The 23,722-nt window shown below is 38.1% G+C and overlaps 1 protein-coding gene across 1 annotated transcript; it reads right to left on the reverse strand.

The window, feature by feature from the left end:
* Positions 1-308: 308 nt before the first annotated feature.
* pnpla6 (patatin-like phospholipase domain containing 6) lies at positions 309-23,534 on the reverse strand. The gene is given in 37 exon segments (XM_055157954.1): positions 309-1,477; positions 2,859-2,989; positions 3,932-4,019; positions 4,096-4,212; positions 4,834-4,986; positions 5,152-5,300; positions 7,668-7,784; positions 10,864-10,933; positions 11,006-11,122; positions 11,201-11,357; positions 11,431-11,549; positions 11,624-11,747; positions 11,749-11,804; positions 11,883-12,051; positions 12,133-12,196; positions 12,271-12,420; positions 12,498-12,573; positions 12,647-12,760; positions 12,852-12,975; positions 13,083-13,214; positions 13,409-13,614; positions 13,684-13,761; positions 14,125-14,307; positions 14,456-14,556; positions 14,868-14,939; positions 15,015-15,147; positions 16,926-17,006; positions 17,107-17,235; positions 17,314-17,394; positions 18,018-18,177; positions 18,875-19,015; positions 19,109-19,200; positions 19,285-19,367; positions 19,443-19,530; positions 19,614-19,667; positions 20,894-20,997; positions 23,424-23,534. Coding segments are annotated over 36 exon segments (4,047 nt in total). The 5' UTR covers positions 20,957-20,997; positions 23,424-23,534; the 3' UTR covers positions 309-1,402.
* Positions 23,535-23,722: the final 188 nt, after the last annotated feature.

A 23,722-nucleotide genomic window follows, 5' to 3' on the forward strand; every position in this document is an offset into this window, starting at 1 on the left:
AAATGGGCAGAACTGTTGAAATCCATTGCTGATGTTCTCGTACTTATTGTGGGACTGGGACCAATAAAAGTTATTATCTTGTTGTGTATGTTTATGTTAGAATATACGTACATTACAGATCAAATATACTGTGTAGAGCAGAACGTGACACAGTTTCATAGAGTCGCATGTTATAATTGTACGTGCAAAAACAGACCACAGCTGCTCCATTCTCAGCAGGGACCACTCAGTACAAGTTTATCAAGTGTTCAAGCAATTTGTTGAAGATTAAGACACTAGTAAAAAGAAGGCCCTCAGACATAACAAGATTTTGCAGTTTTGTTAAACATTTATTTTCAATTATGCATTTCCAATAATCTCTATTTAAAAATCTTTATTTCTCTTGTCACCCTCAAACAGATGGCCAAAAGGAATATGTCCAACATTTCAGTGCAAAACAGCTAAAGCCAAAGTTAATCAAAAGAATACCCTAAAACAAACTTAAAAGCCAGGAGTTGTATAAATAATATTAAAAAGCATATCTGGCAATTGTCCACAAGGTCATTGGATCCCATTCCCTCGATATTCAGTAAAGCATCCACTCAGTCATGTGGGAATACATGTTCTATTATACTGTAAATTCAATGACAGATTACTCAGAGTTTCTGCACAATTCAAGACTGAAAATCAACAGTAATAACAATGGTTCCTATATACACATATTTAAAATTATTTTACACATTTTGTAATGAGCTTTCTGCCAATCTTCAGACTGAGAACAGAAAACCTGAGTATCTCATGTTGTAATGAAACACATTTTGAAAAGGCATCGTCTTAATGTGGCATTAATTAAAACAACAAAAACAAAAAATAGCACCCAGTCGTTAATCAATCAGTCACACAGCAGCAAGTTCTTTTGTGCGTTAAATAAAATAAGTTAAAAACAAAATAATTTATGGTCCTTCATTGTTAACCTAACTCTGCATTTCCCTTATGTAAGACAAAGCTCTCACCGGTAAAGTAGGTCCAGTCGCATTAACTCGTATTTCACAGCAGTAATGATGATACATTAGATCTACAGACAGTGTGAATGCAGTGCATTGTGGCAGTCAAACACAGACCATGCAGCCTTCAATCCAGTTCTCACCACAGATAGTTTGCTGTGTTAAGTCATTTTAGGTGTTTTTACAAGAACACAGATGAGTTTTTCCTCATCCAGACAGTAGGGGGCACAATTCTCTGTATTTGGTCCCAAAACTGGGTAAATAAAAGAGGACTGCATTAGAAGGCTCACCTGATGTTAAACCAAGTTATATTTCACTGAGAGGCAGATGATTGGCTGTACGAAGAGTGAAAGAGACTGTCCTCCGCTTTACTAGAAATGCAGTTATTTCAGAAGGCCTCGCCACTTTTCTCCTCTCCATCAGCAGTCTGAAACCTCCGACAGGTTGGAGTCACTGGCGAGTTTACGGCGTTGACGGACAGATTTCTCTTCATCCTAAAGAGCAGAAGAAGAATGTCAACAGTAGATTCAAGGTAACACTCTAATGCCTGTCTCTATAATTACTATATTGACTTATCGTTCAATATATGAAAGCTGAACAAATATATTATTGTGCTCAGTGTTTATCGTGGGTGTATAATTTCTCTGCCAGAGCTGTCTGCGATTTTTGCCATTTGTATGTAAGAAAAGTAAGATTTGAGCTGTAGAGGGTAAAATAATGAATTCTAAGGCTAATTATTGGTTAATAACTACTGTTCATTTGTTACAACTCAGGCCTTTTGAGTGATACTGTCTATTTAAAAACTGGTATACTGGGATTATACTGCTTTACTGTTATTATGTCTGTGGCATTAAGTAGTTTCAATATTATCGTTTATCACAATATTTCTCTGTAGCAATATATTGTGGTTAAAATTTTGTTATAGTTACAGGCCTGAGATGTGTATGTGCTTTACTGGGGTGCTTCTAAGCAGCACTTGTAAACAGTTTTTAATAATCCTCATAATATAAAATCCTTGCCCTTGGACCTTTGGTTTGGTACTTTATTTAATTATCACGTTTATGATTCATGAAGTAGATTCTGAAAAGACAGAAGTAAAGAAATAAAAAAGCAAGATTAATCTTTAATTAAATAATGTGACATGACCTTGTGCAATGTATTCATCAGACAAACTTAAAATTGTTTTATTTCTTGAAATGTTTAATATTTAACAATAAATTAGTCATTAGTGGATCCAAGTAATTAGCAAGATCTGAGATTTAGTTTCATTCATCACTTTCATCGCATCTCATACAGAGCCAAAACAACCTCATTAAACTTTGATAAAACATTGGCACTTAAATTAAAGAGGGAATATTAAACTAAGAAGATTTATTTTTTTACTTTCTACCATGTTATAACTTTGTTCCCTCATCAAAAATATGCGTGAAGTGGTGTGGATATTTGAGTAATCTTGCAATCTCTCCTGGGCCCTATTCAAACCCTCCTTACGTTTAGTTAGAAGATTCTGTCCAATTCTCAGCCCTCAGGTCTTGACAAACCTGATGTAATGTGCAGTAGTTTCATTAGCAGGATGATAGTGACTCAATGTGGGGAGTAAAGTGAGGGGGGCGAAATTATAAAGCATGTCAATACATAGTTTTTGGATGGTGATCTAAATATATTATGTGTTAGCAGTTAATATCAAATAGAAGTAAAATACCCCTCTTTAAGAAGGTATAAGCTTTTGATAAGAATCCAATAATGTATGAGATGATAATTTACATAGCAACAGTGACAATATTAGGCTATACAACCTTGTTGGTTTTATATGCTCTTCAAAAATGTAAAAAAAAAAAAACCCAAAAAAATTATTCATTTATTTATTTTAATTACCGTTTGAAAGACACCATTTGGACCCCAGTCTCCAGGTGAGTGGTCATCTGTTTCTTCCTCCTCCCCCTCCTCCTCTCTCACGGTGTCCATCCCGTCCTCCTCGTATTCCGTCAGACAGTCCGACTCCTCTGCTGAATACAAAGAATTATGGGAGATATTAGTGAAAGGGAGGGATATTTATCATCCACAGACTTGTTAGTGCATAGTGGCCATTAAACATCCCAGGACATCTGCTCCAGTGTGCAAGTGTCTGAACCAGGGCATAGCATGTAGGAAGATTTATAACTGTAGAAGATAAGGCTGCTACTAACGATTATTTTATTAGTCGACAGGTCAGTGATTATTACCAAGGAGATGTTTTTATACGGCCCATATAATGCTACTTTCTGATCCATGTTATAATGCACTGCACATGTAAACTGTGTTCTACTCTCAAATGGAAAACACTCTGCTCCACCTTGAAATGTCATGTCTTAATTCAAGAAGAACCCCACTGCGTTCGTAAACTCCATACACTTTCACTAGAATCATTTGGAGGATTTCAATCCTGGAATAAGAAGTAAAAGGTAGCTGTTATCTTGAAAACTACTGCTTCATGACATCACAAGTTGAAACAGAGCATTTAGAGCTTTGCAGAGTGAGTACTAGAGTTACGGTACTCAAACATGTGTGAATGAAACAAAACACAACTCTAAGTATGTTTTTGATGAGGTAGCGTCATTTTAACATGGCTCACAAAAGTCAATTCTAGATAATATAAGACCTTTAACTATAAAATTCAACCAACTTAATCTTAATCTATGTTGATCTATTGAGTATGCTTGTAGATTGTTCAAATTAAAATGGCTACATCTTTACTCTAATTTCAGTAGTTAATCAGTCACGATTAGTCCAAATAATTGCTTCAGGCAGCCCTTTTAAAATAGCAATGTGACTTCAAATACAGGTGTAAAAATATGCAAAATACTACTTGTTTGTAAATGAAATTTAAAATCCTTGAAAATAAATGTGAATAAATTTAGATAGAGATACTATAATTTTTCTTTTTTCCTTATTTCCATATTATATTTTACCTTCTGCAGCCACAAAGGTCTGAACTGGGTCGATTCTGGACACGATTTCTGCCAGGTCAGTGAAGTCTGCGTCTGGACATGTGCATGACTGAAACAAAAATCTTATTACTATAAAGATACTTGTGAGTAGAACTGGTTTCCTGTGTTTTGCATGTTTGTCTTACATCTGTTTTCTTTCCGTCATTATAGTCAGCTGAGCGATGGTCCTTCAGCATATTTTGAATGATGTCTCCACGAGCCCAACCGGTGAACAGTAGTTTTCCATGCTGATAACCCACCTCCTGAACAAAAAATATGATATAACATACTACGTTAAACTTGTGGAGGGTCTGCCACCTGGTTGTACATGGATATGTTATTGCTTTGTTTGGAATGTTCCACAGTATGGTATAATAAATATCTATCTTGGATTTATTAAATTACATAATTTTTTTTATAGCTCCAAACATATGTTGACAGTGACACATTAACTTTCTTACTGTGAGCAGGCTCACCGCTCCATAAATCTGGCTTGTAACTTAGCCTGATGGCCTCAGCCGCTTGTCTCCATGAAGACAGATATGTTTAATGTCATTATGTGGTGCATTCCAGACAAACACTCCATAGAGACCAATATTGCTTTCAGCATTTAAAATATATATTAAAAAAAAAAAAAAAAAAGATAAAAAAAGATTACATTTGTTACTCAAAAGCGCCCTCAATTTTACTCTGATATTATTTTCCATGTAAAAAAAAATTAACAATTATACAACAGGTGATTTCTTTGCTCTATCTACTATATACTCTAAGAAAAAATATAAACAAGTAAAAAGAATGCAAAAAAATAGAGCAATTACATAATATTTTTGAAAGAATCTAAAGGACCACCACAATCTCAACACAGAGTAACTGAGTTAACTTACATAGATCTCATCAAACTTTCCAAAGTCCATGGTCTTGAACCGGTCGATGGGGGGTCTTATGTACTCGCAGTAAGCACTCTTCTTCACCACCTCTAACTGACGCACACATGACACATAAGCCAACCGGGACTGGATCTCTGCCATGTCCGGCACCTGAAACACCACACTCACCATCAGCTAAATATATTATGTCATATATTATTTTATGACCACTGACACATTAATTACACATTATTTATTACATTATTATACAGGATTTCACATTACACATAGACAGGTCCTGAGCAGTGAAAAATAACAGTAACTCTTTAACTTTACCTTAACTTTCTCGGCCCAAGGGTTGATGCGTTTCCAGAGCAACCACCATCCAGACAGGCAGTCGCCATAGTTACACAAGTCAGTCTCATCCTGGCTGCCCACATCAATGGCAATGACGGTTTTGGCGCCCATATTCCTCGCAATGTCCGCTATAGGTCCAAATGCATAGAAAACGCAGCGACACAACAAGATGGGATCCAAAAACAAAAATGAGAAGAATGATCATTTTGTTTGGATTCAGGAGCCAAAAAAAGTCCACAATAAATTTACACCACAAACACTTCAATTGTGTTGTGTTTAGTTGTTAGGGACATTTAAGATCAGTCTAAAAGGGATTTACCATGAAGCTAAAACTAAATTTGGACTGATATTTCCCATTTGTTTACTTTCTTAAAAGGGGTCTAGGGGTAAGCATTTTTGTGGTGTTAAAATAGAAACCGGAAAAGCACACCAAAGCTCAAAACACAACACTGAGCCAACCTATAAATACAGCTGACCAGAAGCATGTCTTAAGGGAAAAAATGTACTTCAGCAATCATTGTACAGGAGTTCCTTTTTATGGATTAGTGTCAGAGCCAATTCTGAAAAGCTGAATTAGAAACATTAATATTTTTCAGCTTTGCATAAAATGTAACATCAATCAACAGAACATGGAACAGACATTTTATCAGAGCACCAAAAACTTTTTATTATTAATTATTTTTAATGTTTCTTTCAGTATCAGAGAGAATATATGCAATGGTCCACTGATAAAAGACAAAGACACACACACACACACACACACACACAAATATTAGACACATAGCATTCACATAGCCTCAACTTGAAATGTTTCCATGTAGGGGATTGATGTATATTTTTTATTACTTTGTAGTTGATGTAGCAAAAAATATATCTACCATATAACTGTAACACAATAATTTATATGTGTGAAATTCCACAATGCATATTGCAAATGCAATGTTTACATGCTATTGTTCTTATAATTAATTTATAAATCAATAACAAATTTAAATCATAAATGTATAGGGTTGGATTTAAAACTTGATGTGTTACATTTCAAGTTCTCTATGTAATGAATACATATAGTACAGTACTTAAATTATAAATGTATATAAAGTATAAACATAAGGTAATAATAAGTTTGCTTTGAATCTGATTGCTGAGTTTCCACAAAACAAAGATTTTAGATAGAGAATAGGGGTGGGCGATATATCGATATTGTAAATATATCGAGACAGTTTTTAAACTCGATATGAATTCTGACATATCGTATATATCGATATAATGCTTATATTCAATTCTGATTTCGTCGCTTCGCTTGTTTACCTTCTCTCTCGTCGCCCGCGCGCCCTTGCCTCCCTGATTTTGTTCGCTCGTGTCTCCTTCACTCGTCACTATCGCCGTGAACGCCGAAAGTTGGTGCCAGTGAAAAGCTTCTAGCGCCACGAACCTTTTCCATCATTTACAGACAAAACCACCAGCAGCACATCCTCATATTCCACCGAGTCACGTCCTTTAGCCCGAAAGAAGCTAAACGAGCTGAGCTGCATGAGAAGTGCGCTGTTTATGCAAATGAGCCATGTGCTTAAATTTCGTTTCTGTAAAATGTAAACACACGTGCGCAAAACTGCATTAAACACATTATTATCGCAAATGGGCTTTTGTGGCTCTATAGTCATTATACTTTATATATTGTAAAGTTTAGCAATGTAAAGTTTATTTATGCAGAAGATTTTAATTAATAATCTGCTGCAGTGTCACTTGTACAATAGTGTTTGGAAGCGTTGGGTTTGATCTGCAGTGGATTGTGGGAAACCTCAGAGCTCTTTACTGCTGGATAGAAACATGGATCTATTGAAATAAGGAACATTATGAGCTTCTACTGCTAAATGAGCTCATGGTTATGGTTCTGGACTGGATAACAGAGTTAATGCAAAGATGGGCTTGTGTTGAGTTGTTTTATTTATGAATGAAAAGGAGGAAATATATATTATTTCTTTTATTTTCCAGTTAAATTATTATTTATGTAATTAGGGTTTTTTGTAATCTTAAATGTTCCTATATGAACTGCCGACCTCTTACACTTCAATTAAAACAAAAAAGACCTTGTGGAATTTGGCAGATTTGTTTTTGCAGTTTTCAGTTTTAGGGGGTTATTTTTTCTTGAGCATATATCGAGATATATATCGTATATCGAGATATAGCAAAATATATCGAGATATATTTTTTGATCCATATCGCCCAGCCCTAATAGAGAATTTATTTCACTGTGTTTAATGTACCAATATGAGTCTGATTTATAGTGCTATAATAAGATCATGTTAGGAAAGCCTTGGTGTTTTCTAAGTGAAACTCAGCAGTCGATTCAAACTCCTCTTGGTTACATATAGATCAACCCTACACTTCATACTTACCACCCTTCTATGCTATATCCTGCATGATGACCCTGAAACCTCCCCACCTCTCCCTCCTCTTTGTTGGAGGCTGGGACCCTTTATGGGACCCCTACTTGCCTGGCAGGTTGTTGATGTAGCCACCGTCCATTAGTAAGTTTCCATCTTTGGGGTCACAGAGGGGTGGCAGGTACCCCGAAAGGGTCATGCTGGCACGCACATAGCGCCACAGAGAGCCTGGTGCAGCGGGGGAGGAGGAAGGGAGTAACATCTCAATACCAGTCTGGTTAGTGCTGGTGCAGGGCACAGCACACGCCCCAGCAGGACGAGGGTCAGGCTGGGGCGTGTCCTAAGTGTCTGCCCACCTTTAGACTCTGTGTCACCACTGCACACCTCACTACCTCGCACACTCACAGTGCAGCAGGTAACAAAGGACATGGCTCCATCACAGAGCATCAAGGCTGTCTGATCTCCAAACTAGGCCCCAACAAGATGCCCAACAATTTTTAAAATATGTTTTATCTTGCATTGTAGCCAAATTTCTTCTATTACGGACAAGCAGCTTGTTGTGACCATGTCTGACGATCTCTCACCGTGAACATGGTAGGGTACAGAAAGCCTGCTCTTCCCTCCAGTGCCAACAGGGGGCAGGAGCAGGTCACTGCATGGGTTGGAAGGATAAGGAGCACCAGAAAAAGCCAGGGTGCAACTTGCATGTAGTGTGTGTGGACTGTGACAGGTGAATCTGAATGAGAAGAAGCCACTGCAGGATCCAGAACACGTTTAACTTAAAGTGTTTTCAAAGCATCAATGTACGTTCAAACATACTGATGATGTCGAGCATTCATAAAAGCAAGCAAAGCCCGGAGAAGAGGAAATGCATTGTGGAGGAAAATGGTTCAAACTAAACAAGCGTTGGCTCTCACAGGAAACAGAGACCACAGGATGACAACATTCAGGCTTACGGCAACAGAAGCACAAAACAAACAAGATGTCTTCATAGTCCTATAGTTCGTGAACTGACAACTTGGCCTACATTGAGAATTTTAAAGAATTTACTAATCTGTTAATTTTCTGTTCAGGAAGAAGGAAAACTTCAGAATAGAGTAAATAAAGTTAACTTGAATTGATTAAAGATCATCATGCATCTGTCTATTACCAAGAATATCCAGACATGCATGGAAACATCACACTGGAACCCCTCTGAAAGTTAGCAGTTCTAACCATGTTGAAATGTGAGCTATAATTTGGGTCATTTTTGTGGAAGTGGTGATGTGTTGATAAAGACGATGCCAAATTGGAAAAATATTTCCTTCCAAACCATGGTCTACCAATGTCCAGCTGGTCAGGGTGGGGTTAGTAAGAGGTTCGGTTTGGGAGGTGAGTGGGTTTTTAAAAATCTGACCTGGGACATTGTTAACATAGCAACCATCCACAAGCAAGTGGCCATCCTTGGGGTCGCAGAGGGGAGGTAAATAAGGGGTGTAGGAGGCGCTGGCCCTAACATAGCGCCAGGCGCAGCCTGTTGGGACATGATATGAAGAAGGAGCAGCACATCAAATATGGGCTGGACTCAGGATGTACAAATGGGACAGAGAAGAGACAGAGCAAGAACAGCAAGACTGAGAGGAACAAAATGTGTCATGTAATCTAAAAACATAGTGTATAAATACGTAACAAAATGGTTTTCAGGTGTCAAATTATGTAACAAAATAAAAATACATATGCTAGGTCCCAAAAAAAATAACATATGTATAAAACAAATTTAGATTTAAAGGTGGTGTTCATTGTGTGTTTAAAATGAATTAGCATTATTAGAATTGTTAAATGGTTGCATTAAAAAGGTGAGAGTAGTACAAGCAGAAAGAGAAGAAGAGAAGAAGAGTAGAAACTGTCCCACACTTTGAATGTTGTTGAATTGTCGCCCCATCTATCTACCCGTACCAGCAATCTACATAAAACTGCACTACAGGGCTACCCCACAGAGGCCCTAACAATTACCAGATAAACAAATCTAAAACTAGAATAAACTATAATAGCAAAGGCAGATAAGCAGTACAATGAAGCTGAAATGAAGGCGAGGGAGAAGCATGGTTGTATGTTATTTAAAGCAAGAAAAAAGTAAGTGTTCTGGATCCTACATGTTGACAAAGACAAGGACATCTCTATCAGTCTCTACACCAAAGCCAGGACAGTGGTCTGTGATGAGCAGGGACTTCACACAGTAACACTTCAGTACAGTGAAAATGACGTTTGATGACAAGACTACAGTTTGGTTACTTAGGCACATAAAAGATAATTTAGCAGGATATGGTAAGAATGAGAATGATTAAAGCAGCTGAAGACAGAAGATAATGCAATAAGAGTATCAAAGGCATGGTAAACAAAAATGTTTAAAAAGTGAATAGATGGTTTTGTTTAGTAAAGAAAGGGCACAGCTTTGCTCTAGTTCAAACACATGCCATGATGCAGTCAGCCGACACAACAAGCCTCTCAAATCCAAACTTTTCTCTTTATGGTTAATGAGAATGGGGGATTTAGAAAGCTTGTGGTTTGAAATAACAACTATTCATGTTTAGCAATTGCACCATTGGGTAAAGAATAAAAGATGTTTTGAAAATAAATGTACTGTGTAATTTTTCTGGTGGAGGCTGATGTCATGTTATTGCTTTGCCTCGAATCTTCTACACGAAAGAATGAAACTTAACCATCTCCAGGTAGATGAAGCCAAGGTTTAAATGTGTTTATAACACTGCAATTGAATGAAATGTAATGCCATACCAAGGAAATTTCCAAGCAAAGCAATCATCTCTATAGAGACAACAAAGGTGGCGTACACTCCACCAGGAAAGTTATGCAGGGAATTTCATTCAAAAGACCCAATCAAAACACTTCTGATTCTGGGGTGTATTTCTGTTCAGACTAGTTCATTAAAATGTATTTCATTAAAAAAATATCCAGTAAATAAAATACATAATCAACCGTTTCACCCCAAAATCAGATGTACAACTGTATTTTTGTTTCTCATGCAGTACCTAGAGACTAGCATTTCTTATTGCAGTCAGCTCAGGGCATGCTAAAAGTATAATGACATGCAAAAAGGTATTTATTTAATCAAGATCGCTGAGACCTAAATCCACATAGTATTATGTAATCACTTATTAATTATAATTTAGCAATTATTAGTCTGTGTTAAATATTGTACATTCCATAGTTTTGATAATTTTGGTGTGTAAAGTAGAATAATTTTATAATAATAAAAATAGTAAAATATATTATAGGAGTAAAAATATGAGTTTCTGCTGTGATCTCTTACCATCCTGATGGACTCGCATGGCTGAGGCTGTGATGTCAGTCGTGACATTAAAATATGGCAACCACAAGTCCTGGAAAAATATATGTTACATTGTGTCCATGTTTCATTCACATGCATCATTATTATTGCCTTACTCTGTTACCTCTATTTGTTTGTCTTGAAAAACTTTATATATACTGGTGTTGAAAGCAGAGCCAGAGAACATTGAAGTGATGGGATAGGTTAAATCAAGGACTGTCTTAAAGACAGAATTCATTGCCTATAGCAAAGAGAAATATAAGAATATTTAGTATTTAATCTTTAGATGACAACAACAGGACAAATGTGAACTGTGTACCTTGGACCACTCGCGGGCTCTTTGCTTGGTACGAACAGCGCTCCTCTCCTCAGCATACAGAGCACCAATGAATGATCCTATAGAGGTCCCTCCTACTATGTCAATGGGAATTCCTGCTTCCTCCATGGCTTTAATCACTCCAACATGAGAACAGCCTCTACATAAACAATACAGTACGAATAAATAACTCCTCATATAGGCATGTTTTCATATAACAGCATGTTTCTTGCCTGGCTCCACCTCCTCCCAACACCAGGGCAATGCTATTCCCCGTCAGGACTCGGGCCAGCCGAGAAAAGTCACTGTGTCTGTCTGCTGTTTTTTCAAAAACCTTCTCATACACCTCCCTCTACCGATGAGACAAAATACAGTTTCAGATAGAATAAAAACACACGCAAACTGTCCCTTTAGATAGAGCTGTACCAGTTTGCTGGGGCTGCGTCGAGAGAAGACTCGGCGTGGGCACTTGAGATGAAGGTGACCTGAGCACCAGCTCCTCATGTTGAGCCACTCCACTGTCCGCGCTGGATCAGGGCCGTCCTCTCTGTAAGACCACCAGCTTTTTCAGAGCACGCACTGCTGTGTTCTCCAACATCTGCTCCAGCTAACGTGCATAGGAGGGAGACTTAAAACTTTATGTGTGAGCCACAATTATATCATATCTATTTTTTGAGAAACAAACCTCTCCAAGTGTGGGCTCCTGGTCCCCCACCCCAACAATGAGGATACAGTCAGCCTGTCGGATACAGCGCTGTGTCCAGGGGGTCATGCTGTTGTCAGTCTGGTACAGGACGATCCGGTTTATGTCCTCTTGCTGGGCCAGCCAGCCAGACAGACGGTACTCATGGATACTGAGCAATAACAAAACTGTTTAAATCTACAATGGAAAGCCCATGTAATATATAGTACATACAATGCAGGTCTGAACATACCTGTCCAGTGCAGAGGCACCCAGTCGCTCCCTGATTATGTCACTTGTTAACAATAAAGTCGGACCTATATATTAAATCAAACATGATCAATAAACAAAATCACACATTAACTAATAAAATACGTGTGTGAGACTTTACCGATGGCACTGAGGGCATGGCTGAGCTCCAGGTTGAACGCATTGACAGGCACATCATCACCCACGGGTAGCACAGCCACAGTGGAGAGGTTACTGGAGGGGTTGGTCACATCAGCACTGGTGGTAACAGTGGGCAGGCCCAGAGCAGAGGCTGGAGAAAAGTATGGCAAAAGTTCAGCTGTGTAAAGTCACATTATTTTTTATTACATGCAATTCTGTTTTTCTCACCTGTGAAAGGCCCTCGCCCCTGCTGAAGGTTCCCTAAAATCTTTTGGCCTAACAAGTGAATCAACCGTGTCACTACCTGAAATAAAAAGATGCGATTAATCATAGTGCACCATTGCATTAAACAAGATTTTGAAAGGCATTTATTTCACCTGTGGATATCGTCTTTTAATGTTATTGAGCGTTCCCTCAGGCAGTTTGACCAGCTCTGTGTCTCTAACAGCGTGGACAGTGGTGGCCCTCGGCTGTTTAGTTAAAGCTTCCACCTGACGTATAAAAGATGAGGTTACATTTATTTTCAAATCTGAAATTAAGATTATACATTTGGAGCATTGGATAAAATAGTCAAACACTCACCACACCGATGAGATCTCCTCTACCATACTCCCCAACAAGCTCTTTCTTCCCATTTGCCTTTCGAATGACTGAGCGTAGACGTCCATTTAAAACTATGTAGGTGCAATCTGACTTGTCATCTTGTCTGAAATTTACAAACATCATAGAATTGCTAAATACATCTCAACATAATCTCTTTAATTTAATAAATGCCAACTACATTATGGTAATTAACAAATAAGCAAACCGTACCTATAAAGAGCTCTTCCAGCTTCCACAGCCATCCAGTCGATGGCGAAGTCCATCTGTCTGACAAAGGCAGACATGCGTATGGCCACTGTGTGAGCCGCACTCAGGACAACACTGGGCTGCTCCCGCATGATTCTACAACATACATAATTTGTTTTGTTTTCTTAATACTTCAAAATTTTCACTAGAAAGGGCCATATAGTAACTGAAACTTTGATATCAGCGTGTAATACATTGAGGCAGAACTTGTATATTTGGACTAATCTCAAAAATAAAAGAAATACTGTAAGTGTGTTACTGGAAATGTAGCCAATCTAATCAGATCTTACTCATAAAAGTCTGACTTGGAGATCTTAAGATAGGTACAGTCCCGGATGGCTTTGATGGTAAAGATTAGGGGCTCTCCTGTGAGCACAGCCAGCTGCCCCACCATCTCCCCTGGGTGGGTCACAAACAAGCACACTGCCTCCTGTTTGTTGATCATCCGCTGGTACACATGCAGGCACCCGGACAGGACAAAGTGCAGGCTCACGTCCTGGAAAGAGATACAAATGAGATGTATGCAAATGCAACACAGTATAAAATATTTGGGATTTCACAGTACCTGGTCACCTTGTCTGGCTAAAACAGCACCAGCTTTGGCATGATGTAGAGTTACTCTCCCGTTCAGCAATGTAGGGTCCTAGAAAAAATTTATTAAAAAATGCTTGAATATAGATTTGAAGTACCCAAGGTCAGTGAGCACAGTTATATAATGCAATGTACACTGCTGTCTCCTATTAAACATAATATTTGCAAGACTTGCAACATATGCAAGTAAATGCATGCAAACAGTAGACAGGGTTTGGCCCACTTTGCTGCTCAGTGTTGTAGCCACCATAATCTGACTGTCATCAGATTAAGATTATGGACAATATGTTCATTCATGCAGATAAATAATGTGTATGTATGAGCGTATTTTGCGTGAGCCTCGACAGAAAATGCTTGCTGTAGATGGATATTAAAAGGCACAATCTGTCGCTTTTTAGACTAAAATGAAACCAACCTCTATCCTCATGAGCTTCAGGACCTCTTTCTGGGCTTCCTCAAACAGAGCAGCGCCAGATTTGGCAGAAACTGGAGTGAAAATATTATCCACTTCTGGCTCTTCCTCAGGATACAAGTAAATCCCTGATGGAACCTCATCCACTGTGACTTTACGCTCACGCTGATCGAGAGGTCCAACACACTAGTACAGATTTAGGGAAGAAATGATATATAGTTATTAATGATTATTAATGATGATTATTATTATTTATTAATGATAGATTATTATTAATGATTAAGATACAATTCTAAATTGTCAACTATCTTTATCTCTTTTCAGAGGCACTTGCCTTTGATGTTTGTGGAGGAGTGTTTCCATCCTCTGCAGAAATAGAGATACGGCCTCTCTCATAAGCCATGTCAAAGTCTGACTTAAGACCTTTCTGAATACCTGAACAGAACAATAAAAATACTAATTTCAAAATAGTAGATAATAATAATAAAATCTCATTCTTGGCATACACAAGAACAGTAGTTACTGGAATGCTTTACTTAAATTACATACTCTAATTTGTCAGTTCTTGTGCTTGAAATGGCCTGAACTTGCCCAAACAGAAATATGTTTCATTTGACTACAGGCAAAGTTGTAAACTAGTAAGAACATACTTTGCCTTTTGAAAAAAAATTATGGTTTGCCTTTTGAAATAAAAATGCTGAATGTTGTTTCTGTATTTGGATATAGTTTTGAACAAAGAGTCTTACCAGCAATATCCACAGGCATGGAAATTGCTCTGCTGAGAAGTGGGGCTGATGAGCCATCCTTCCCTTGCTCTGCTGTTTAAAAAAGCCAAACCATTTTACAAATAATGCATTAACAAAACTGTCGTAGAATGATATAATGACAATGACCTGCAGCCTCTTTGACAGCAGCCTCCCTGTGCTCCTCTGGTACAGTCAAGCTGCTGAAGCGTTTACCGTGACGTATTGGGCTGGTCCGAGTCGGGTGAGGAGATGGAGGGGGCAAACGACTGGGTTGCATTTCCTTTAAAACAATATTATGACAAACCACTGTCATTTAGTAAAATACTGTTACTAATGAAACATTGACAGGTCCCCAATGAGGCAGAATATACAGACGTGTTCAAAATTGTTGGTACCCATCTGGTAATGAAAGAAAAATCAACAATGGTCACTGAAATAACTTGAAACTAAGAAAAGCAATAATAAATAAACATTTACTGAAAAATAACCAATGAAAATCAGACACTGTTTTTGAATTGTTGTTCAGCAGAATAATTTAAAAAAACAAACTAATGAAACTGCCCTGGACAAAAATGATGGTACCCGTAGAAAAGATTGTAAATACATGGACAATAGGAACATGTTAAACTTAGGTGTGTCCTCTAATCTGCATCACAGGTGTCTTCAAACTTGTCCTCAATCAAACTGCCTGTTTAAAGGGGGACATGTTGTCATCAACACTGAATATGAACCAGAGAAAGTGAAGAAGAGAACTGTGTCAGGAGACTAGAAAGAAAATAATAGGCAAGCAGGATAAAGATAAAGTCCATAAGACCATCTCCAAGCAGCGTGATGTTCCTTCGATTACAGTTGCACATGTTCTTCAGACGTTTAAGGTCCACAGGACTGTAGCCAACCTCCCTGGACGTGGCTGCAAGAGGAAAATTTATGACACATTGAAGAGATGGATCATATGAATGGTATCAAAGAGCCCAGAACAACCTCCAAAGAAATGAAATGTGAACTTGAAGGACAAGGTACATCAGTGTCAGATCGCACCATCCGTCACTGTTTGAGCCAAAGTGGACTTCAGGTGAGGACACCACTGTTGAGAGCAAATCATAAAAAAGTGAGACTGGAATTTGCCACAGTGCATATTGACAAGCCACAAAGCTTCTGGGAGAATGTCCTTTGGACAGATGAGGTAAAACTGGAGGTCTTTGGCAAGACACATCAGCTCTGTGTTCACAGATGCAAAAATGAAGCACACCAAGAAAAGAACATTGTTTGTACTGCATGGAGGAGGCTTGGTTATGTTCTGGGGCTGTTTTGCTGCATCTGACACTGGGTGTCTTGAATCTGTGCAAGGTACAATGAAATCTCAAAACTATCAAGGTATTTTGGAACAAAAGGTGTTGCCTAATATCAGAAAGCTTGGTCTCAGTCGTAGGTCATGATTCTTCCAACACCCAAAACACACAGCGAAAAACACCCAAGAATGGCTAAGAACAAAACATTGGACTGTTCTGAAGTGGTCTTCTCTGAGCCCAGATCTCAGTCTTACTGAACATCTTTGAAAGGAGCTGAAACATGCTGTCTGGAGAAGGCACCCTTCAAACCTGAGACAACTAGAGCAGTTTGCTCATGAGAAGTGGGTCAAAATATCAGTTGACCAATGCAGAAGTCTAATTGACAGTTACAGAAATAATTTGTTTGCAGAGTTTGCCTGAAAAGGTTGTGCAACAAAATGTTAAGTTAAGTATACCATCCTTTTTGTCCAGGCCAGTTTCATTATTTTCTTTTTTCTAATGATTCTGTTGAACCACAGGTGAAAGGCAATGTTTGATTTATGTAGGATCATTTTCGGTGATTTTTTTATTTATTATTGCTTTTATCAGTTTCAAGTTATTTCTGTGATGATTGCTGACTTTTCTTTCATTACCAGAGAGGTACAAAAAATTTTGAACACGTCTGTATATAAAGAGCTTTCAATCTCAATGTATTTTTCACCTGGTTAAATAACGGTTTATAAGAAATGCCAAAGCACAGCAAATATGTCTAGTAAATATGTGCACTTACATGGCTGAAGAGCTCGTTGGTGAGCCCCAAATAGTTATGCAGGGCCAGGACAGTGACTCTTTGGAGACGAACCATAATAATCTAAAGAGAAACAAAATGTGTCTGTTAAACGAAAGTAATAGTTGTAACCGTTTTACCACAGATAAACACACAATGTCACTGAAGTAGTAATAGTACACACTTGCACTACTCGCACAAGGCTCTCGGGGTACTTCTCAAATATAGAGAGGAAGGCTTCAACAGGTAAACGCAGTACAGTGGAGACCTCTGCAGCTCGCGCCGACACTGTCTTGTAAGGCTTCTGGTGGCCCTGACAAGAAATGAATGAGGCCAAATATTATGCACCATTTTCACAATAATTGTAACGCACAGAAAGAGTGTATCTTACTGTGATCACGTCCAAGATGCTGAGAAGACTGTGAACACTGTCTCCAGCATACACCTCCTTCACCACACTCTCTTTGCCATCCTGTAAGAACGCAACATACAGTTATGTAATATTTGCAAGTCCAGGGTTAGGGTTAAACTGTGTCCCTGATGCACTGTGGTTCGAACGTCTAGTGTCTATCTTTCTTTCTCTTTATTATTTATATTTATATATTGTTCATGACCAGAGATGTGCGAACTGAATTGCCCTTTGGGATTAATAAAGTTGTTGATTGATTGAATATTGCTAATTGTGATAAACTGTGGCACATTTTGTATAACTGTGATAATTGCCAAAGATAATCACTTGTGCAGAAAAAAGAAATCATTGATGATGTTCTATTCTAGATAATTATTGTTTTCACTTACAAAGTACAATTCTAAAATGGTTATCTAAAAACCAAACTATTCATAATAAAGACACTAACATTTTTAAAAGCATTTTTAATAATTTTATCATCCCGTGCCTAGTTAAAGGTAGTAATTTGCAATTCAAAGAACTTGATTTTTTCCCATTCTGAAACATAATTTGCGGTCTGGCACATCCATACACTGCATATATAAAAACAAGGGTAATACCTAACATAGATTAAAAGAGACATAAAACATAATTTTACTAAAGGTTTGTGTGCTCTACATGTGAAAAGGCACAAAAGCAGCACGCACCGGTCCAGTAAGGCACAGTTCGAGTTTCCCCTCCTGCACCACATAGATGCTGCTGTCAGGGTGGCCTGGTCTGAACACATGCTCTCCTTGTTGGAAGCGCAGAAAAACCATGTGCTTACACAGCTCAAGGAACAGTGGCTTTTCAAAGTGACCCAGCACCCTAAACAAAGAGATGGTTTCACTGACAATATTTTAAACACAAGAAAATAATTTCACCCTGAAGAGAAAGAAACAAGAGAGCATTAAAGAGCTCATATTACTGACATTATTTTCATTATTTACATTATTACATATTATTTTCTGATCTCTGTTATAAGGTTGTTTCCTCATCACAAACATACCTCAAGTTGTGTTGTGTGTCATTTACATGTGTTTAACTGAAAACACTCTCTTCCACCTTGTGATGTCATGTGCTCCACTTCCTTCACTATAATCATTTGGATGATTTCAGCTCTGGAAGTGCCAATCTCTACTGAACTAAAGGTAAAAGGTAGTTGTTAACATGAAAACTACCACTACATGACATCACAAGGTGGAAAAGAGCATTCTGAGCTTTGTAGATGTAGACAGATTAACAATAAAGTATTACTCACTCAAACGTGTGAATGAAACAAAGAAACACACCTCCAAGTATGTTTTTGAGAAGGTAACAATGTTCTAACATGGCTTAAAAAGTCAGTTTGAGTAACAAAGGACATTTAAGAGCAGCTTTATTGAGAAGCATATCTATATCTGCTATAACAGGACAGTGATTGGACACAAAGGAGGTATGGTATGCAGTGGGGAAGAAGAGGCGTGGTGTAAACTACATTTAAGTTTTCTTACGCTTGACTCCATTTGACAGACTGCAAACCTACCGGACGTTTTTGAGCATGTAGAGCACTTCTGAGGGGAGGTGGGAGTTGGCCACATCAAACTCTGTGAGATCAGCCTCCAGCACTGAGGGAGGGGGTTCCTTAGCCTGAAGGATGGGTACCTCTTTCTGAAAGCGCAGGATCCTTCACAGGAAAAGAACAAGTATTATAATAAGAACAAATATTATAGGTTATGGTATGTCATGCACAGCTATAACATTCATGTGTGTGATGTACTTTTTGGCTATGTTAATCATCTTTTGCTTCTTTTTCATACGGGGACGAGAAGAGGAGGAAGTACCAACCAGAGAAGAGGTAGACTGTGACATCTATTAGAAAATCAATATGGATGAGATTAAAAGATGAAAAAAGCATTAGTAATTCACTGAACATGGTTTCTTTTTAGTACAGACCTTGCGCATAATTTTCCGGCCATAGAACATAACTTTGTCCCTTTTACGGAAGCGATACTTCGGTGTTTCTTCAGTCTCTTCATCTGTCAGAATATGAAATGTTACAATCAGAACATTTGATAATAAAACCTTTTTGTATGGTAAGTTATAAAACTGACTTCGAAGTTGTATCCTCCGCAGGACAAAGAAAATGAGGATGGCAATGAGAACTATGACAATGCCGGCACCAATCACCATTCCCACCATCTGAGACGTTAAAGAAAATTATATTATTACAAAACAAAATGTATACTTAGCACTTATTTTATATGAAGTTATATTGAGCTCACCATGCTCGTTTGAAGCTCCTCCTCCACCAAAGATTTGATATCATTAAACCCATCCTATGAAAAGAAAATCCCAAACATACAAATTTTCAGTATGTGATTACACTGTTAACTTTGTAGTTAGTGCCAACAATAGTCATTGCTCTTCACAATTTCACGTGACTTTTGCTGGGAAGCCTCATGACTCTTAAGAAATCAGGGCCACTGAAGTGTAATGGTATGTGGGAATAGAGGATTTGCAATCAAGACATTAAAACGAGCAGAGAAAAGTGACACACAACACTATACTAAAGATTTTCCTCAAATTTATACTTAAATTTACTACAAACTCATCCACAGCCCTTTCTTTACCATAAACCTTTGAGTGACTGGTGTAGTCATGTTTTCAGCAGTTATCTCTTCATATTAAAGTGTTGAAATAAAGGTCTGTGTGTATTTTGAGGCAGCAGATTGACCAAAACAAAATATCAGCCTGTGCTAGAGATTTAAGGCCAATAGACAATATGCTGAAAATCCAAATATCTATGTCTATATTATACACATATATATGACAAAGAAATGCTATGGTGCTCATTAGTGTCTCAAGCACTGACGTGGCACTGCTCTTACACACATTGACAGAGCACTTTGGGGCAGGTGAATTATCTTTAGACTGACTGTGCAGGGTGTGAGCAGATAAGCTGCTTGTTTGGCAAAGAGGAAAGAATGAAAATAGATCTCAACTATTAAAAAGAGAAGAAATGTCTTTGAATTTTGCAGCAAAGTGGCTTAACATTATTCATATTTTGACCCTATTTATTTGGATAATGCCATTACTGAGATTGCCATTAAGTATGTCTCATTGTTCTCATACATTATTAAGTAGATAAAACAGGCTATGGTTTTACTTTAATATATTAGCAATCTATACAACACAGTCGCAAACTGTCAATCACCAGAAATATGCTTTTGCAATTTAATAAAATCTAAGTACTTTTGAGACTTACTTAGGAAAACAAACAGAAGGGATCTTTTTAGTGCAGTGCTTTCTGGCCAGAGGGAAACATGTCCGTTATCAGCAGTTATTGATTAGCGTATATGGAGTTAGCCTGGACACATGAGATATTCAGATGCAGGCTAACAGATGGTATGCTCATAGGCACACAAACATGTAATTAAATCATTTCATTAATTCCATCCATTTTATGTATGAAATGTACTTGTGGTCAAAAGTATGATCACATTATATTATGGTGTTATAAAAAATGTAAAAAATAAATAAATAAATAAATTTAAAAAAAGACCTCGCGGGCCTCTGGTGGTGGTGGTGCCTCTTGGACCTCTTGTTCCGAGGTACTTTGTCCCATTGTAATCCTGTGTCTTCATAGGGCTGGTCCATCAACGTCCACTGCAAACAAAACAAGACACATATTGCTAAGTACTTGTATTTACATTTGTTGTGAGTTTGTCAGCCTAATAGCAGGACATCATAAATCATTCACTAACATCCTACAATTATCCCATGCTGCAGAGGAGGAGGCAAAGGAGGAGGCAGGCTGTTGTATGTCTCTGCCCAGATAAACCCTGTCCAGATGGTAAGCCTTTCTCTTTATATCCATCTATCCCTCATTACCCCTCCCCAATGATCTACTGACACTGCTAATACATTAGAGCAGTGGTTTTATTAAAGCAAATATCAAGAGGCTTTTATTTTCCTTAAGGTATCAATTCAGTGTTATAAAGGTTAATTTTGCATGGCCACATACCACATTGATGCCCACAAAGAGTGATTCAGCTGACACAGGGCTGTGTACTGTGGATGGACAACAACCTCATTCAATGTCTATGAACAAATAAACAGCTATGCTGTTTTGGCTCACAACAATCCCAGCAGCAAGTGGGACAAACAAAAGAGCCAGAGCTTGCTCAGGGAATACAAACTAGTCTCCAGCCTCTGTTCAAGCAAACTTCAAGCAAGGACAGTGGCCAGAGAAAGAGCTGTTCTCTTTTCCAATTTAGAGTATTGTACATGGTGCTGTAGTGTATTGAGACTTTATTGATGCACAAGCAAAATTACATGGATGATGCTCACGCATTTCAAAATAACCACAAAAACCAAAAGAACAGAGAAGCATCAAAATTCCATTACTAAACTGCAAACAGTATGTCTTTCATTTAAAATATGCCAGATTGACACAGTCTTTCTGTAGTAGTACAACTGCATGGTACTGGTAGATTGTATGGAGTTGTATTGAATAGAGCATCATTACCAGGGCCAGAGAGAGAGAGAGTGACCTTTTGCTGTATGGCTGTAATTTAATCAGTGAAAGGTCTTGTAGTGTCTTATTACAGTTAGCCTTGGAATTCCACAAGTAAACAGCAAAGGATGTGGCTACCGAGGAAATTACAACTACCAGTTGCATAAACAAGAAGACCATAGTGTAACTGGTCTAGTAACTGGTCTCATCTAACTTTAACACAAAATCATTCTCCGACCACTGCATTTTGAAGATGATGAAAGCATTTCTTCAGCAGTTTTTCAGAGGGTTGAGAAAATAATTCCTCAAATTTGTGGTGATCAAAATGTACCGCCTTGTCTTGTACTGTGCTGTTTAGAAGGTGAACTCTGTGTGTTGCAATAACATGGGTCTGACTAGCACTAGAGGTGAGCCATATAGAAAAAAAATATACAGATATATTAGTTAGTCTATTGTTTATTTTGGATTATAGCAGTGATGATATTAGAAAGAATGGTGGCAATCCATCAGAAATGTGCTAAAATACATCTGTTGCGGTTCAAGTAACACACAATACATGCCTATCCTTAAAATGTTCTCATTTTAAACAGCCCCTAAAAATGTATATTCACATTATGGTGAATATACAGTTTTTTCAGACTGACCCTGTACTCAAACTCAAGGCTCCATGCTGTGCCTCCATTCAAGGGATAGTCCTACTCCCATTGTCCTATAAAACAATAAGGCTTGTGTTGATGACCTATGGTTCAGTGGCAGCTTGAAGAACTAGACACACAGCTAACAGATGGGACAAACAGAGACAAATTTCCACTCTGAAATGTAAATGTAGTTAAGTGGAACTGTAACCTAACTGACCTACTGCCCAAGGTGAACTCAAAGAACCAAGCTCTCATGTTCCCTCAAGCCAAAATAGTTTAGCACAATTTGCACGCCCAGGAGTGTTCCTTTACTCAACTTTGACTCATTTACTTCTTCTGCAAGTAATCCACAACAACATTATACAAGAGTTTAATAGTTCTGCTTTAAGGAGTCTTTTATTTGCCTTGAATAATACGTGCGTTAATTACATTCCTGTGACATGTGCTGTGCGCCGGTAGAGGGTGTTTTGACGCAGTGCCACATGGATATTGATGCGTAACGATGGCAAATAGCACAACCATGATACAATGTTTGATAATATACACAGAATTAAATTAATAAGTAAACTATATAAGGTCGGAAACATCACTAACGCCATCAACTGAAGTGCAAAGTTGAATTGACTGATAACGTAGGCGCCTATTGACATCAGTGGTGGCTAATGTTAGCTAGCACGGACTATAATAATAAATGTTGCTGGCTATAGATTCAGGCGATTAAACCTAATACGTGTGCTTGTAAAATTGAACAGTGGTGTTAAATGTCTTTCAGTGTGACCTCCACAGGACAATCTGAGACAAATTCACCACACAATTTCACCAGAGCTAGGCAAGCAATTCTTCGATATCAATTTACAAAATAAATGAAATCACTTAGTCTTTTCCTGAGCACGACTGACATGTTTAAGACTTGGTCTTTAAAAAAAACGGTATTTTACCTGGGCTGATGGACTCCGTCAATTGCTGTGGTTTGCTGTAAATAAGATAAAACGGAAATCATCTTCACCAAGCTCCGCCTTTGTGTCCGTTGGAGGCCGGTCCGTGTCCAGATTGTTCAGCCAAACACGACGTAAATGGCGACTGTCTCAGGTCCAATCAAAATGCTGTTTCAGACAGCAGACCCCCCCTCACCACTCCGTGTCAATAAAAACAAACCTTTGTTGCAGACCAATCGTTAGTAAAATAATGGAGGGAGATATGCAATTATTGTATTGTGGATTACCTACTAATTTCACTG

Source organism: Boleophthalmus pectinirostris, unplaced genomic scaffold, assembly GCF_026225935.1.
Source record: "Boleophthalmus pectinirostris isolate CB_2022bp ecotype Guang Dong unplaced genomic scaffold, ASM2622593v1 HiC_scaffold_22, whole genome shotgun sequence".
NCBI lineage: Eukaryota > Metazoa > Chordata > Actinopteri > Gobiiformes > Gobiidae > Boleophthalmus > Boleophthalmus pectinirostris.